The sequence below is a fragment of the Diprion similis genome, chromosome 12 (genome assembly GCF_021155765.1).
Source record: "Diprion similis isolate iyDipSimi1 chromosome 12, iyDipSimi1.1, whole genome shotgun sequence".
In the NCBI taxonomy this organism is placed as follows: Eukaryota; Metazoa; Arthropoda; class Insecta; order Hymenoptera; family Diprionidae; genus Diprion; species Diprion similis.
Window position 1 is genome coordinate 9,124,826 of NC_060116.1, and position 13,759 is coordinate 9,138,584.

At 36.7% G+C, this 13,759-nt stretch overlaps 4 protein-coding genes across 4 annotated transcripts in view; 2 read left to right on the plus strand and 2 right to left on the minus strand.

Moving 5' to 3' along the window:
- Positions 1 to 740, minus strand: part of LOC124413136 (dynein regulatory complex subunit 5-like) — a 40,522-nt gene extending 39,782 nt beyond the window's left edge. Inside the window, exon 1 of the mRNA XM_046893511.1 lies at positions 640 to 740. The gene's annotated coding sequence lies outside the window, so the exon portion shown is untranslated. The remainder of the gene's footprint in view (positions 1 to 639) is intronic.
- Positions 741 to 5,265: 4,525 nt separating this feature from the next.
- On the plus strand, positions 5,266 to 7,012 carry LOC124413159 (translation initiation factor eIF-2B subunit beta). Its single transcript, XM_046893547.1, has 6 exons — positions 5,266 to 5,433; positions 5,542 to 5,628; positions 5,725 to 6,006; positions 6,082 to 6,238; positions 6,377 to 6,771; positions 6,843 to 7,012. The coding sequence occupies exons 1-6, from the start codon at positions 5,366 to 5,368 to the stop codon at positions 6,913 to 6,915; spliced, it is 1,062 nt and encodes a 353-aa protein (XP_046749503.1). The 5' UTR covers positions 5,266 to 5,365; the 3' UTR covers positions 6,916 to 7,012.
- Positions 7,013 to 7,675: 663 nt separating this feature from the next.
- Positions 7,676 to 8,928, minus strand: LOC124413110 (TM2 domain-containing protein CG11103). The gene is made up of 3 exons (XM_046893477.1): positions 8,622 to 8,928; positions 8,447 to 8,534; positions 7,676 to 8,361 (listed from the first exon to the last, which is right to left on the minus strand). The coding sequence occupies exons 1-3, from the start codon at positions 8,756 to 8,758 to the stop codon at positions 8,032 to 8,034; spliced, it is 555 nt and encodes a 184-aa protein (XP_046749433.1). The 5' UTR covers positions 8,759 to 8,928; the 3' UTR covers positions 7,676 to 8,031.
- A 161-nt stretch (positions 8,929 to 9,089) lies between these two features.
- LOC124413109 (suppressor of fused homolog) lies at positions 9,090 to 13,545 on the plus strand. Its single transcript, XM_046893475.1, has 7 exons — positions 9,090 to 9,458; positions 10,100 to 10,192; positions 11,760 to 12,069; positions 12,133 to 12,368; positions 12,456 to 12,689; positions 12,784 to 12,991; positions 13,139 to 13,545. Exons 1-7 carry the CDS (start codon positions 9,286 to 9,288, stop codon positions 13,202 to 13,204), a joined length of 1,320 nt encoding a protein of 439 aa, XP_046749431.1. The 5' UTR covers positions 9,090 to 9,285; the 3' UTR covers positions 13,205 to 13,545.
- The last annotated feature ends 214 nt before the right edge of the window (positions 13,546 to 13,759 follow it).

The window sequence follows — 13,759 nt, forward strand, 5'->3', positions numbered from 1 at the left end:
GAAGTATCCAAGTACCTACGGATTATATACATATAGATATGTGCGTGCAAAACGAGAAATAAAATAAGAAATGCGATTTAAAATATAAAGAAAAAATCACATTCGGATGCGTGCAAGAAAATCGTGTACATTAAACGTTATAGAAAATTAACGGGATAGTGTGTAATGAATAGAATTTTGTATAAAATGGTTAGCACTAGTACGACAATACGTACCTAGAAAAATATATTCAGATAACAGATAAATTATTCAGCAATTTGGTGAATAGGGAATAATTAAGTCAAACATGCGCATCACAAAATCATACCCTCGTGATGCAAGAAAATAAGGCAAATCACGACGACAATAGACAGAAAAAAAATATACTTCAAGAGTGAATTGGTTGATTACTGATATTGACCAAAGAATAGATCTCAAATTCGGAAAATTCGGTCGATCGATTTTACAAACGTGAGTCACTAGTATCCCAAATTCCAGTAAATTGGCGGGCCATGCAGGCACAGTGCACAGGAAAAATACGAGGCTTGCTGGGTATGCAGTTGCATAGTCAATTCCGAATGGAATAATGCCAAGACAGGGAGGCACCAGCCCATTCTGCAACCTAGTCCTTACTATTTGTCAAAATACCGAGAGACTTACCGCAGCCTTACACCCATAGACGATGGTGATCCAATGATGGTGTTACGACTGAACGACGAGAACGTCGGGCTCACATGTGGGACGTAAAATTTGGGCAGTCTATTTACTCCTGTAAAAAAAAGAAAAGAAAAGAAGAATATGAGAAAAAGGATGAGAAATTGGGTTGAGATTAAAGTTGGAAATCGGTGTAAAGATTTTGTCTCTGATGCAGAAATGAGTTACATTTGCACAATCTTTCGTCGTCTAGTAATTTTAGTTTGTATTTTCGATTCTAAATTAGGATTTCTTGCATGTGTGCAGTTAGAGATTTTTTGCAAACTTGAGACGAGATTAACTATAATATTGTCAACGTTTTATCGCGGTTTAATTATTTTCAGACAATCAAAAATTTGCGAAATACAGAGTTTTTCTACAAAATGTATTCTTAGGCAAGGACGAACAATAACATTAAATGGCGTTCGAAATAACTGCTTCCATATCATTGCACACAATTGACGGTGATCTAGATGCGGAGATTTGGGAGGGATTCAAGAATTTCATATATATAATGGCCTGCGGCAAGGTTGCACGAAATGCGCCATTCTAGAAATGCACTCGTGCCGTTTTTCCCCCTTTTTTTCTTCTTCTTTTGTCCCAAGTAAATATCGTTCGAAGCAAATGCAACCTGATTTCACGGCAGCTTTTGTGGACGCTTTCCTTCGCGGAGCTTTATTTTCGCAATTACTAAGACTATATACGAACCGTTTGCTGCCAGCAGACAGTCGAGCAGTAATTTCTCGATTTTCCAACGCGTTCTGTTCCGCCTCGTTCCCTCTGGATCCTCCGGATCCTTGTACCGCAGCCTCCGCTCTTTAATCCTCGGGATCGTTTTCAGCGAGACAACTAGACAGGAAATAGTCGTCAAGGGAAGACTCCCCAGGCAGTATATTCTCGCCGTTTACGTCGTTGCCTGGGTAACAAATTCGTGTGATAACACATCACCTGCGTAACAACGCCGCGCGCATATTTGATGAAGATCGTGCATATCGAAACGATATAAAAGTTGTTTGAAAATCATTAAGAAAGAAATTCTCCTCGTTGACTTTTTGGATTGAGAGATTATCAAGTGGATATATTGATCATAAAATCATATTAGTTTTCTCAACTATCGTATGATAATAATAGTAATTATTATTAATATACGTAATACCTATATTATTGTAATAATATTGAAAATCAAAACAGTTTTACACGCGATTAATTACCTACAAATAATTGATAATTGATAATTGATTTTTTAACCTTAAATATAAATTCATTTTCACACACAGCTGACCAATTCGAAGTACCTATACGAATTTACTAACATCTAAGCCAAGTAAAAAGTAATTCCGAAATTTAAACAAAAGTTGAAAAACAACACACATGGACGCAACAATTAATCACAGCCTTGAACGCTTCACCGATCAACATATGCATACCCTGATTACACCTGTGAAGTAATTGATTAATTTCACAACTAAGTATAAAACAAGCGCCGTTTTTTATATCGTCAGACGCGAAATTTCTCGCCCTAAAGAGCTTTTTTCAATCACTTTGTACATTCATTTTTTCATTTTTTCCTTCCGGATGATCTGCCGGAAGCGTCCGATTATCAGATGCACCGAACTTCGTCTCTTTGTAAAAAAACTGAAGATCTTTTTGCTCCGCACAAGCGAAACAAAATTTGCAAAAGATAAAAAATATAATTTTCAACTTTTAACCACAAAACTTTTTCAACAAGTATTTTCACCGCACGTGACAAAAGACGGGCGTCGCATAACTATTTTAATGTATGGCCAAAGACTTTCTAAGACTTGGGTCTTCTGCTGATAGTATTATTATGAAAATTTGAAAACTCGCCTTTCAAGTGTTTACCTGTATATGTATCTAATTGTAAGCCTGCACGGATTATACGTTGTTCATTGTATGAGCGCAGCTATTCGAGTTGACAAAATTACCCATTCGTAAAAAAAAAACTTCGAGATTGACGTCACAATTTCTATTACATTAATTTAAATGAAAAATTTGTGAAACAAAAAATATGAATAAAATTTGTAATTTTCTTTCATTCGTTATTCTTTGCAAAAAAATATTTGAACTTGTGACTTTTCAACTTTATTTTGAAAGGGCGATAATTAATTAATTAATTTGTTGCTTTGATACGTGTTCTTCGTTTCGGAGATATTGAGCAATTATCTAAAATAGAAACTAAATATTTTTTTACTAAATATTGTTGTTATACATATAATGATCAAACTATAAATCTTATGTCCGTGTGAAATTAACGCGAAACTATTACGTTGAAAGCGTTGAATTATGAATTTTAAAAAAAGTTTAAATAAATCTGTTATAATAATGATAATAATGATAATAATGATAATAGTAATTCATCGAGAATACCGTTAACCTGCGATGTTGAGTACAAATAAAAGTGCTCGCGTAAAAAAGTTTATGTATCTCGAAAATTTTATCAACATTTGTACTGCGAACATTTTTCAACTATTTCACACCATGATTTTCGACAAGCTAATCCATTCACAATATCATACAATGAAAGTCTACATGATCTCGATTGCCTTAATATTGGATTCAATTAAATTAATTTTCTGGCCTCCGTTCAACTCCGATATCAATTTCAAGTTGCGTACCTATTTATATCGTTACTATACCAGTTAGTAGATTTGAAGGAATAAAGCTGCGGCTAAAAATCTAGCTAAACTGAGCCCTAGTCAATTTACTAAAATTAGTTAACGTAGATTAAAAGTAAAATTGTACGACTGTAATCAAAATTGTATTAAATATTATAGATACGTATAAAAAGTCATAGTTTGATCACTATACGGTGATTAAAGTCATCTTATAAAATGACTAAAATTTAGTTATGTACTTCGCACAGCAACTATTTGCTGTAACGTACTGCCATCTCCATGTAAATACCATGTATTATATAGAAACGTACTGTTTACCTATAAATAATACTAGCAATATAACTGTATTAAAATTATAGGTGATCCTCCTCGGTATCTTAAATATTTCCCTATAGCTCAATGATTATCGTTGATAAAAAAATGTAATTCAGAGAGAGAGGAAGAAAAAAAACAACAACTGCGAAGCGTATTAATATATTATTGACTAATTAATATGATGCATTTGAGGCGAAAAAACACTTCATAAAACTGATTATGAATTTGATAAACACTGTCTAGGAAAGAAAATTTTCGAATAAGTACATGAACTTCTACAACGACCAAGAAATGGACGTTTGAAACTCGCAGTAGGTGAAGTAAAGTACCAGTCAGACATATTTCCCGCCATGTTTTCGTTTAAGTATTACCTGCGAACTAGACAGGATATGTATCATTGGTATCTAGGCACAGGAATTCGATCGAGTTCCTAAAAACGATCACCACGATGTTCCCGTTCAACGTGTATAGGTTATGAATTGTATTATAGACTATATATTTAGATGAGAATGATTTCTTGCAGATATTGTTTATTTTTTTTTTTTTCAGAGACTTTGGCAATAAATTTTAAAGAGCAAAATAATTCTAGGGAAAAGCTATATGACAATGCTAGGAAAAACAAAACAAAGACAACAATTGTAGCAGTTGTAAAGATATCATACGTAGGGTGAGTATAAGTCATGCATGTAGAAGGAGAAAAAAAAATTAAATTAATGAAAAAAATGAATTTAGTCTGGGTATAAAGAACCGTAGAACAGTGGTATACGGAGATTAGAAGATCTGAAAATAAATCAACGTTATATAGGGTGGCATTGAAAATTTCCATTTTTTAGATACAAATTAGAATATTAGGGACAGAAGTCTATTCATAATAATAAAAATCAAGTGATAGCCGTATTAATAATTCAAGTATTATACGTATAAACTTTCATGATTTTTCCCTTCTAGTATATTACTAAATATTAGTAAATATTTTAGATGTTTAAATTGAAAATGAATTTATGACTTTTTCGTGAAATGAGAAAGTCTCTATCTGTCTGTATAATGTGTTGAAGATTACTTTTATATTGTATATTTCAGTTCACGTTACCCCGATTTTATAAATACATGCAAACATTGTTTAAGAATTTTTAATCTCTTTAATTATATAGTAATTGAAATATCGGAATAGCTCAAGTACCTACTTTTATTATATTACATTGTTGGCAGTTTTCCACTGGTAGTGGCAATATCAATAAATGTTAATTACATCAAAGCGGACTTTCATTTGCATAAATCCCCACCGGAATTCACTCAATTGCTGTTTACATCTCGAACTTATTCTTATTCTGCAATCTCTTTGAAGATTACAATTAACGTCACAACGTTTGCCGTCTTACTACGAATCGTAGCTCAAGTCGTTCACCAACCAATGTTTAGAAGAACATTGCTTTGCAGAATTTGAAAATTTGTGCAATTATCACGTTTTTCGTATTTCAGTTGTTTTTTAACGCAAGGAATTTGAATTTAGCGATAACGACTATCGATAATAGTAATTTCAGTCAGTATCAGGTGTCTGGAGATTTCTACTATACCGATCGAGATGAAAAACTGTAACGTCCGTCGCAGTAGCGCTAGAATCGGTGGTAAAGGTTGAAAATTATATGGATTAAAACAAGTGAAATGCGCTGATCCAATATTGCCCCGATAAACTTTATAATTATTTACGATAAACCATATCCAGTCAACTTTAGTGCAATAAAATGGTGGCTGATGTGCCTAAAAATATTGATCCTAGCGCGTTAGCCTTGATAAGGGATATTAATTACGGGTATAATAAGTATTCCCAAACATAACCTTCAATTCACCGTACTAGAACCATTTGGTATTGAGGTGTTACACAAATGCAAAACTTGAACACACTGGTAATCTGTTTCAGGAGAATTAACGGTAGTTACGACATCGTAGTATCAACTGTATCGCTATTAAAGAAAATCATCAGCAATTCAGAATGGAATACCGCGGAGTAAGAATAAACTTTGATAATTTCAGTCTAACTATTGTCTTCAATATTTGTACACGCTCACATTTTAATTTTTATGTTTATTATCAACTTGCACAGAGAACTAATGAAACTAATAAAAGAAAATGGGAAAGTTCTGATCGATTCCGTGCCGATAGAATCGTCGATAGGTAGCATGGTTCGTAGAATATTGAAAATCATCAGAGAAGAGTACATATCGGAGTTGAAGAATAAAACGGAGGAGACGGACGCTCAGGAATCCCTTCATAAGATTCTTACCGCAGGAGGAGATCAGGAAAATGACTATTCTCATTCCGTTCCCTCCCTGAAGTCCGCACTCATCGAACACATCACCGAGTTTCAAGTGGAACTGGAAACTTGGTCTGTATTTTATACCCACGGCTCATTTGTTCCTTTATTAAATAGAATATGCACTTTATTCCAGTTTTGTTTCAGCTCTGAAAACATTACCGAACAAGCGTCGGAACACATCCACTCCAATGAAATTATCATGACACTGGGAAGATCGAGAATGGTTGAGGATTTTTTAAAACAAGCATCTGCCACAAGAACTTTCGAAGTCATCGTAGCCGAAGGTGCACCATTTCTTAATGTTTGTATATTAATTTTATTTTTTATCTCTACATTATGAAATAATATTCATCAAGTCTTTGGCTGTACGAACTCATTCAGAGCTTATATTTGAACAGTTTTATAGCTTTAGACGTGTTAATTTATTATCATTACACAGGGGCACGAAATGGCTGTAAATTTAGCCAAGGCAAAGATCAAGACGACTTTGATATCTGACGTGGCCATATTCGCCATGATGTCTAGGGTGAATAAAGTGATAATTGGAACTCACACTGTCATGGCCAATGGAGGGCTCAGATCCATCACAGGATCTCACACAGTTGCGCTGGCAGCCAAGCATTATTCCGTGCCAGTTACAGTCTTGCTACCGTTGTACAAACTGTCGCCTTTGTATCTTTGCTCGTACGAACAAGACGCTTTCAACAAACACGTCTCGCCGACGCAAGGTGTTATAGACGGCATCAATTCTCCATTAATGGAAAAAATTCAAGCCTACAATCCTGTCTTCGATTATGTTCCACCGGAACTTGTTACTTTGTTTGTTACCAATACGTGAGTCATCGCTTTACACACGGCCTTCGATGCGTGGACAATCGTTTTACCATTCTGTTTTTTCTTTGCAGTGGAGGAAATGCACCGTCCTACATCTACAGATTGCTAAGCGAGTTGTACCATCCTGATGACTACGAATTATAGTGCATTGATCGTAAAAATATGATAATGAAAGTGTAACTAATTTGGTTAAACCAAGTATGATAATTCGAATAAAAACTTTACTATATTTATTAATAAAGTGTCAATTATTTTGTGGCCATTTTTCTATCTGGTCAAACAAATGAAAAAAAAAAGTACCGCGTTGGCCCGAATATAAGTCGACCCTCAATTTTTTACCTGTGATTCGGGACTTTTTTTTTTTTATCCGAATATAAGCCGATTTTTAAAATATATTAGCTTTTGCCTGATTTTACGTCAATAGAGTAATTTTTCTGTGATATACCGTATTTTAACGTAGCTCTGCAATTGTTGGTGTTTTCGGTTTCCCGCACAACTATTAGTTTAAAGTTCGCATCATAACTATGACGAACGTGTTTTTGTTCACTTTATTTGACTGTGAACCCCTACAATCCACTGTATTTGCACTCCGAACATTCATTTTCTCAATTATTGCACGCACGAAACATGTAAGAAAGAATTTGTTTATTCCAACTTCAGACTGATGCTTCGAAAACATTAGAGTTCAAATTTTCGATTTTCGAGATTAAGCGCGCACGCGCAGTACGCGAATATTGCATTGCAAGAGTATTACAATTATCGGTCGATAAAAAAACTTCCAGTTGATAATGCAAATCCCCTAAAAAGTCCCAAATACATACAAGTCGAGTTGGATTTTTAAGGGTAAGGTCGCTTACTCTACAACACTGTATGTGCGAAAAGATCAAAAGAAGGGAATGAAATTCGGATGTCAAAATTAGACAAGATCCGCGTGATACCGGAAACCGTTTGCAGTAGATTTGTATATCACAATCTCACGGTAATTGAGATTCTCACATTTAGATTATTTAATGTTGTAACAATATTCTGTATATCCAATAAAATTTGATACAACATGGAATGTGTTTCTACAACCAGATTCCATAGTTCAAACACAGGTAAAAATCAATAGTTTTTTTCAGCGTAGATACAACTATATACTATTTGAGTTCTAAGACGAAATGTATTTATACACACACACACACATACATATATATATATATGTGCAGAGTTAGTCAATACTTGGTAGTTATTCACAAAATTTCTGCTTATTAACTATCATCAGACATAAGGATTCCAATTGCTACCGTCTTCGGGCTGCAGAGAATTGGTCACCAATAAAATAATATCAACAATCCACCAAACACCAACGCCGCCCAAAGTCAAAAGCTTACCGACAGCAGTTCCTGTTTGTCCTAAGCAAAATCTATCCACACCAACAAAGCCTAACAGAATGCTATAGAGCAGCGTGGTGGTGAAATAATGTCCGCTATATTTAATACACGGTACCCCACTTCGAAAAAATTTCCTTTCTCCATAACACTCGATCTCTGGCAAAACCTCGCAAGATACTTTGGTCCGTTCCACATCCTCGTAACGAGAACCACCGAACTTGAATGCAACAATAAAACACACTGTTTTCACCTTACGATTCGAATCCTGAAAAAACATACATCGTTCGATCAATATTATATACCTTTACACATCCGTGCCCAAGCTCTTCCTTGGCAGTTTTGTTCCCCTTGTGATCAATGGGTTCGGCACACTCAATGAATTCCTTGGGCCTGAATAACACAGAAAAAAGAAAACACTGCGTTACAATGCCCTTCGGTTTGACGTCATGTCAGTATTTGTGATGATTCGATACTCACAAAAAATTGCACCATACCAAGGGCCCGTTGAATCTGTAATCGCTCGTTGCAGTTTTGTTCGCTTCGGAAACGGCCGAGCACTTGACAAAGCTCGAGGAAAGGCAGGTCAAAATGACAATCTGAAAAGTTAACCTCATCTTGCAGCAACGGACATATTTCACGCCGATCGACTGACAAGCCAATAGTAGTTTTCAAAATCCGGAATTAAAGATATCGCAGTAATTTCCCCTCGTCGAAGGAAAGCCCACATCAATAGATCAAATTCCGCTGGAATACTGATTGACGAAAGATCTCGGCTCACACATTACACCGTCTCGCAGCCAACTTCAGACCGCAGCGCCCTCTTCTCATTCATCTCGTAAGTGGCAACCAATAAGATTTCAGATCCAGGGGAAAGAAACGATCGAGGAGCGAATGACGAGCCGGAACAACCGGAAATGAGAATGACGCACGCTCAACTGTCTCACGCACGTTCCCCAAATGCTTTGTGTTGTCATTTTCATTAGTGCGTGAGCAGTTCCAGCGTGAAAAGCAGTGCAGTGTTAAAGAAGAGTTGGCCTGCACGACGTCGGTGCTTTGGCGAGCCTTTTGTTCGCGTTTTTGCAGTTATTAGCCCGAATTCCCTTTCCGATTCGCGTCGTGAGACGAAGGCGGTGGTTTTTACATGTTTGCGAATATGAGGGAAAGGGAGGATTTTTTGAGGGGCCTACCTTCGGGTCAGCCGAGCCAAGGACCCTCGCCTGGGGCCCCAGGACTTGACGCTTTGCACAATCTTTGCAGGGAGATTTATCCTGAGCAGAGTAACCCGCTAACCGTTACGGCGATCGTCAAATACTGGTGAGATATAAGAACGTGTGTGACGAGCGGTTATCCCGGGGTGGATAACCTCGTTAAAATTTAACCAGCCTTCTCTTGCCGACACAATGTGTCAACTGCCCGTTTCGTTGTTTACGCTACGATGTAAACACTTGTTGCCCGATCCTCTCGGTCTCCGTTTCATCGATCGTCTAAACTCTCCTATCATCCTATTTCCACTCTAACCATTCCAACCACCCGCTAAAATTCTATAGAAATCCGATCGTATTTTTTTTTTCTGCTTTTCAAATCGATTTATGATAGTATAAACATATTTTTCATCTTATAATACAATAATTAACACCTTTTTATCACCCTACTTCTCTATCTGGATCGTCGATTCTGTGATCAGTATTTTCCTCACGCGTCTTTGATAAAAATGATTGACCACCCAAGACACAGTTATGGAATGCTAATTGTAAGTATCAATGGCGCCGTCAAAATGCTGCTGTGAATTTAAATTGCAGAGTGTATTCGCCCGGCACTATACACCTTTCTTTTTCAATTGCACAGGATCCATGAGAAGAAGAGAATGCTGCTCAAAGTCCGACTTTATATTTAGCCACCCTTTTGCCCCGCGTCACCGTGCCAGTAAAATAACTCAGTTTTGTATTTGTGCTTAGGTTGGGTGGGCCAGATCCACTAGACTACATTAGCATGTACGAGAACCCTGGATACCCTGAGCTTGGGGTACCACCCCACTGGCACTACGTTAGGTGAGGAAAAATAACAATCGGCCGTATTTTCATTGACTATTTTTGAATCCCAACTTACGCCGTACTACTCAGCGGCAGAACACTCCCCAAACGAATGCGAAGCTATCGTTTTTTTAACGATCATCTAGTGGTATAACGGTAACTAATCTTTGACTAAAAGGCTCTTTTACTCCTGAACGACAGTTATTTCCTTTGTGCAACCGTAAAGAGCAACACCTTAGAAGATACAAGATTACTATTATTAACTTAACACAGTGTGTAACAGTCCTGGAAATATCATTGGGTTATATATCTATTTTAGAAGTTTATCAAATTTTTGTCTGATTTTTATATTTTGCATATTGTTGCTTGTGATCATTTTTTAATCTTGTGTTTTTCACTATCTAAATTTATTTAATTATTTATTTATTTGACGGGACAAGTCTAATATTCAAAGCTATAATATCGAATAGTTAAGAATTCACATGGGTACATTATTCATGATTAAGTAAACAGTTGGAAGACACTTTAGTCTTGCCCAAACTTTTGAACGCAAAAATATAGAGCTAGCAAATTCAAGTCAAGAAATATTAAAAAATTCGGCTGTAAAAGAATAATCATGCGAAGTAACAGACGTAGGCTTACCTAGTCTACAAGCAGCATACCTAAGGAAGATACGATTCACTTTTTCTAGACTAATAATTTGGTATTTCAAGTATGGATTCCTTATAACAATACACTATAAAATGTTTATTTTTTCTGCTGTTTTGCCAGAGTTAATCAACTTGACGATTCAGAACGCAAATTATTTTTCAAAAAATACAAAAACATGTTTAATAAAAAATGAGCGTAAAACAAATTTTTTTATAAGCTATACTTCAAATTTAATAAATTCAACTGAATATAGAAGATACATTGTTTACTCAATGAAACTCTTGTTTACAATATTATTGCATGTCTTGCACATTCGCTTAGCAAAAAAATGATTTGAATGGAAATGATGCTTTATTTTGACCGACCACCCATGTTGCAGGAGAAATGCAAAATAGTATTGAGTTGTTCAAGTTCATTGTACCCGCATAGTGAACTGCCTAAAAATAAAATGAACATCACCTTTGTACTACAAGAGAAAATTTTTTCTCAGAAATTGTTACGCACCTCTTTCATTCTTAAAAACTCGAAACTTTTTCTCAATATGTAAGTAGAGGAAGGAAAAGGGGAAGAGAAACGCAGAGAAGAGTAAGAAGAAGGAATAAAAAAAACGGGATGTAGGGCATTTATCAGTGTCACTGCAGCACAGGCAGTCAGAAGTGTGCCTTGAGGCAGTACATAAGCCCAGCAGCTGTTGTAATAGTTTTGTTCTATATATAGATAGCATGTAAGGGGATATGGTGTGCATGTTCAGGGTGCAACGGTGTAAATATAAGCATAGGGTGCCCCTCTGTCTGTTCTAAATATATTTTGCCATTGACTGCTTTTTTGAGATTCTTTCTCAAGAATTTCCTCACTAGCGTCTACGAAGGTGAACTCTTTCTGCACACAAGATGACCAGGGAATAATTGCATTTTATTTATCATTACCGAACTAGCCTGGGCTTGTCCGATTTGCACGGCGATGGACGATTGCATCCAAAAAGCGGGCCAGGTTGCCCAAGCGGATTTGGATTTGAGCTGACATTCAGGCTGGTTAGGAAAAGAGGAGAAACCACGCCGCCGACATGGCCTGCAAACGTGATGCAGCAGCTAGCCAAGTACGTGTTTAATTCCGGAAATATGCTACTGCCTGGTGACCACGTGTCGTGGCACGCCCCTCTCGACAATGCCAATGGAAAAATAACGCAGATACTCATGGGGCGAGATCCGCAGTTACCAACTTCGGCGTCGACACCTCACGGAGAGGTGCGTATTATGACGTTGTAAATATCCCGAGTGTCTTAATATGTATAAAGTTTATCGACGCAGGTTACTTTCGTACAAATAGTCGGTGTTACTTCGGAAGAACTGCAGGCGGCGCAACATTGGAACGGATTAGGTGTCGTAAACCTTCTTAAAACAACCAGGAGTTATGGACCTTGGCTAGTGACTGATATGGCAAGGACATATTCAGTTATGGAGGAAGATCCCTCTCTCGCTGAGAGAATACAGTGCGGCATAGAGAGAGAGGGATCGAATCTAAGCGGAGTATCCGCAAAGTGCTGGTGAGAATCTAGTGGCACTTATTCTTACTGTTATTGTTTTTCTCCGACGAATCAACAGTCAGCTGTGAGTGAGATTCTTTTTTTTAGGTGGGTACAAATGGCCAGTGAGAGAAGCACTGAAAAATATCGAGAGCCCCGGAATGACTCCGAAGACGACGACGACGACGACGGTGAAGACGTCAAGCCAACAATAAAAACCGAACGATTGTCACCCTGTGAAAACAGTGGAAATTTCGACGAGGAAAATGGCGTAAGGACTTTACCAGGAATACATTTAACTTTCAACTTGGAGGCTGGTGGTCTCTTGCCCCTGGCGATAAAGTAAGTCATTGTAAAACTGTTTGAATATTTGATCGATCAGGGAACACGTGAAAAAAAGTAACCATTATTATTATCATGACCCGTTATTCTTTAGGGGTCGCGTAATGCACGGTAGGCATTTCACATTCAAATCTATATTGTCTCATGCTGCGGTCACAATAGTTGCTCCTTCGGTGACTGGCACTTTGGTGACTGAAGAAAAGCCATACGTAGTACAAGGGCCTTGGTTGCAAGTCCTGCTTTCTGAAGATCTGGCCGAAAAAATGGCACAGGAATTTCAGATTTTGAATTCACCTGAACAAGTGAGTACGAGCATATACGATATACATTGTATAGACACATTTGTTTGGGTATGATAAAAATCCAATTATCATTGGATTTGTTAGTCAAGATCCTAAGCCACGAGTACGATGTCTAATCTACTGATTGTTTCTTTCTTTTTTCACAAGCTTGAACTTCCAAAAACGTTCTCCTGGCCAGAGTATAAGTTGGCCGTCACTATTGTGAATGATTGATCGAGTCGGAAGAATTTTCTAATATAATTTAATGGTATAGCGAATATCCATCATCTAATTATATCATACTGTTATTATTTATGAAACGTAATCGAGTATCGCGTTTTCCCAAGTATGATAAGTACATAATTGTTTCATTATACCGTTTATCCAAGTATTATCTCTTTATTATTAGTTCGTGCAAATTTATTTATTTTTTACGTAACGAATACGCATCTAGAAATTTATCCATTTACAATAGCACCTAATTTATAAATAAAGATAGTAAAAGAATAATTATTGCTATCGTCGTATAGGTATGTTTAAAAAAAAATGAGCGTGTTACATATCAAAACCAATTGGAAAAGACTAGGTTGTACCAGCGCAAGGAACCTGTAAATACTTTTTCGGAACAGCCGGCCCGTTTTATTGTATTTTTTCATATCGCTAGTTGACGTATATTATCATTTTTCTAGCGAACAGTATGAACGAAATTAATCGTAATTATTAACAAATAAAAACGCTATTGATGCGATTCGTCTCTCAACACACGCCTACAATGTGTAAATATAGGGA

Excerpts from the sequence above, each read along its gene's own strand:
- LOC124413159 (XM_046893547.1), top strand. The coding sequence starts at position 5,366 with ATGGTGGCTGATGTGCCTAAAAATATTGATCCTAGCGCGTTAGCCTTG. Across the intron at positions 5,629-5,724 it reads TCAGAATGGAATACCGCGGA|AGAACTAATGAAACTAATAA; the intron begins GTAAGAATAAAC and ends CAACTTGCACAG. Across the intron at positions 6,772-6,842 it reads ACTTTGTTTGTTACCAATAC|TGGAGGAAATGCACCGTCCT; the intron begins GTGAGTCATCGC and ends TTTTCTTTGCAG.
- LOC124413110 (XM_046893477.1), bottom strand. The coding sequence starts at position 8,758 with ATGAGGTTAACTTTTCAGATTGTCATTTTGACCTGCCTTTCCTCGAGC. Across the intron at positions 8,535-8,621 it reads TTGGTATGGTGCAATTTTTT|GCCCAAGGAATTCATTGAGT; the intron begins GTGAGTATCGAA and ends TGTGTTATTCAG. Across the intron at positions 8,362-8,446 it reads TTGGGCACGGATGTGTAAAG|TTCGGTGGTTCTCGTTACGA; the intron begins GTATATAATATT and ends GTTGCATTCAAG.
- LOC124413109 (XM_046893475.1), top strand. The coding sequence starts at position 9,286 with ATGTTTGCGAATATGAGGGAAAGGGAGGATTTTTTGAGGGGCCTACCT. Across the intron at positions 12,369-12,455 it reads GGAGTATCCGCAAAGTGCTG|GTGGGTACAAATGGCCAGTG; the intron begins GTGAGAATCTAG and ends TCTTTTTTTTAG. Across the intron at positions 12,690-12,783 it reads CTCTTGCCCCTGGCGATAAA|GGGTCGCGTAATGCACGGTA; the intron begins GTAAGTCATTGT and ends GTTATTCTTTAG.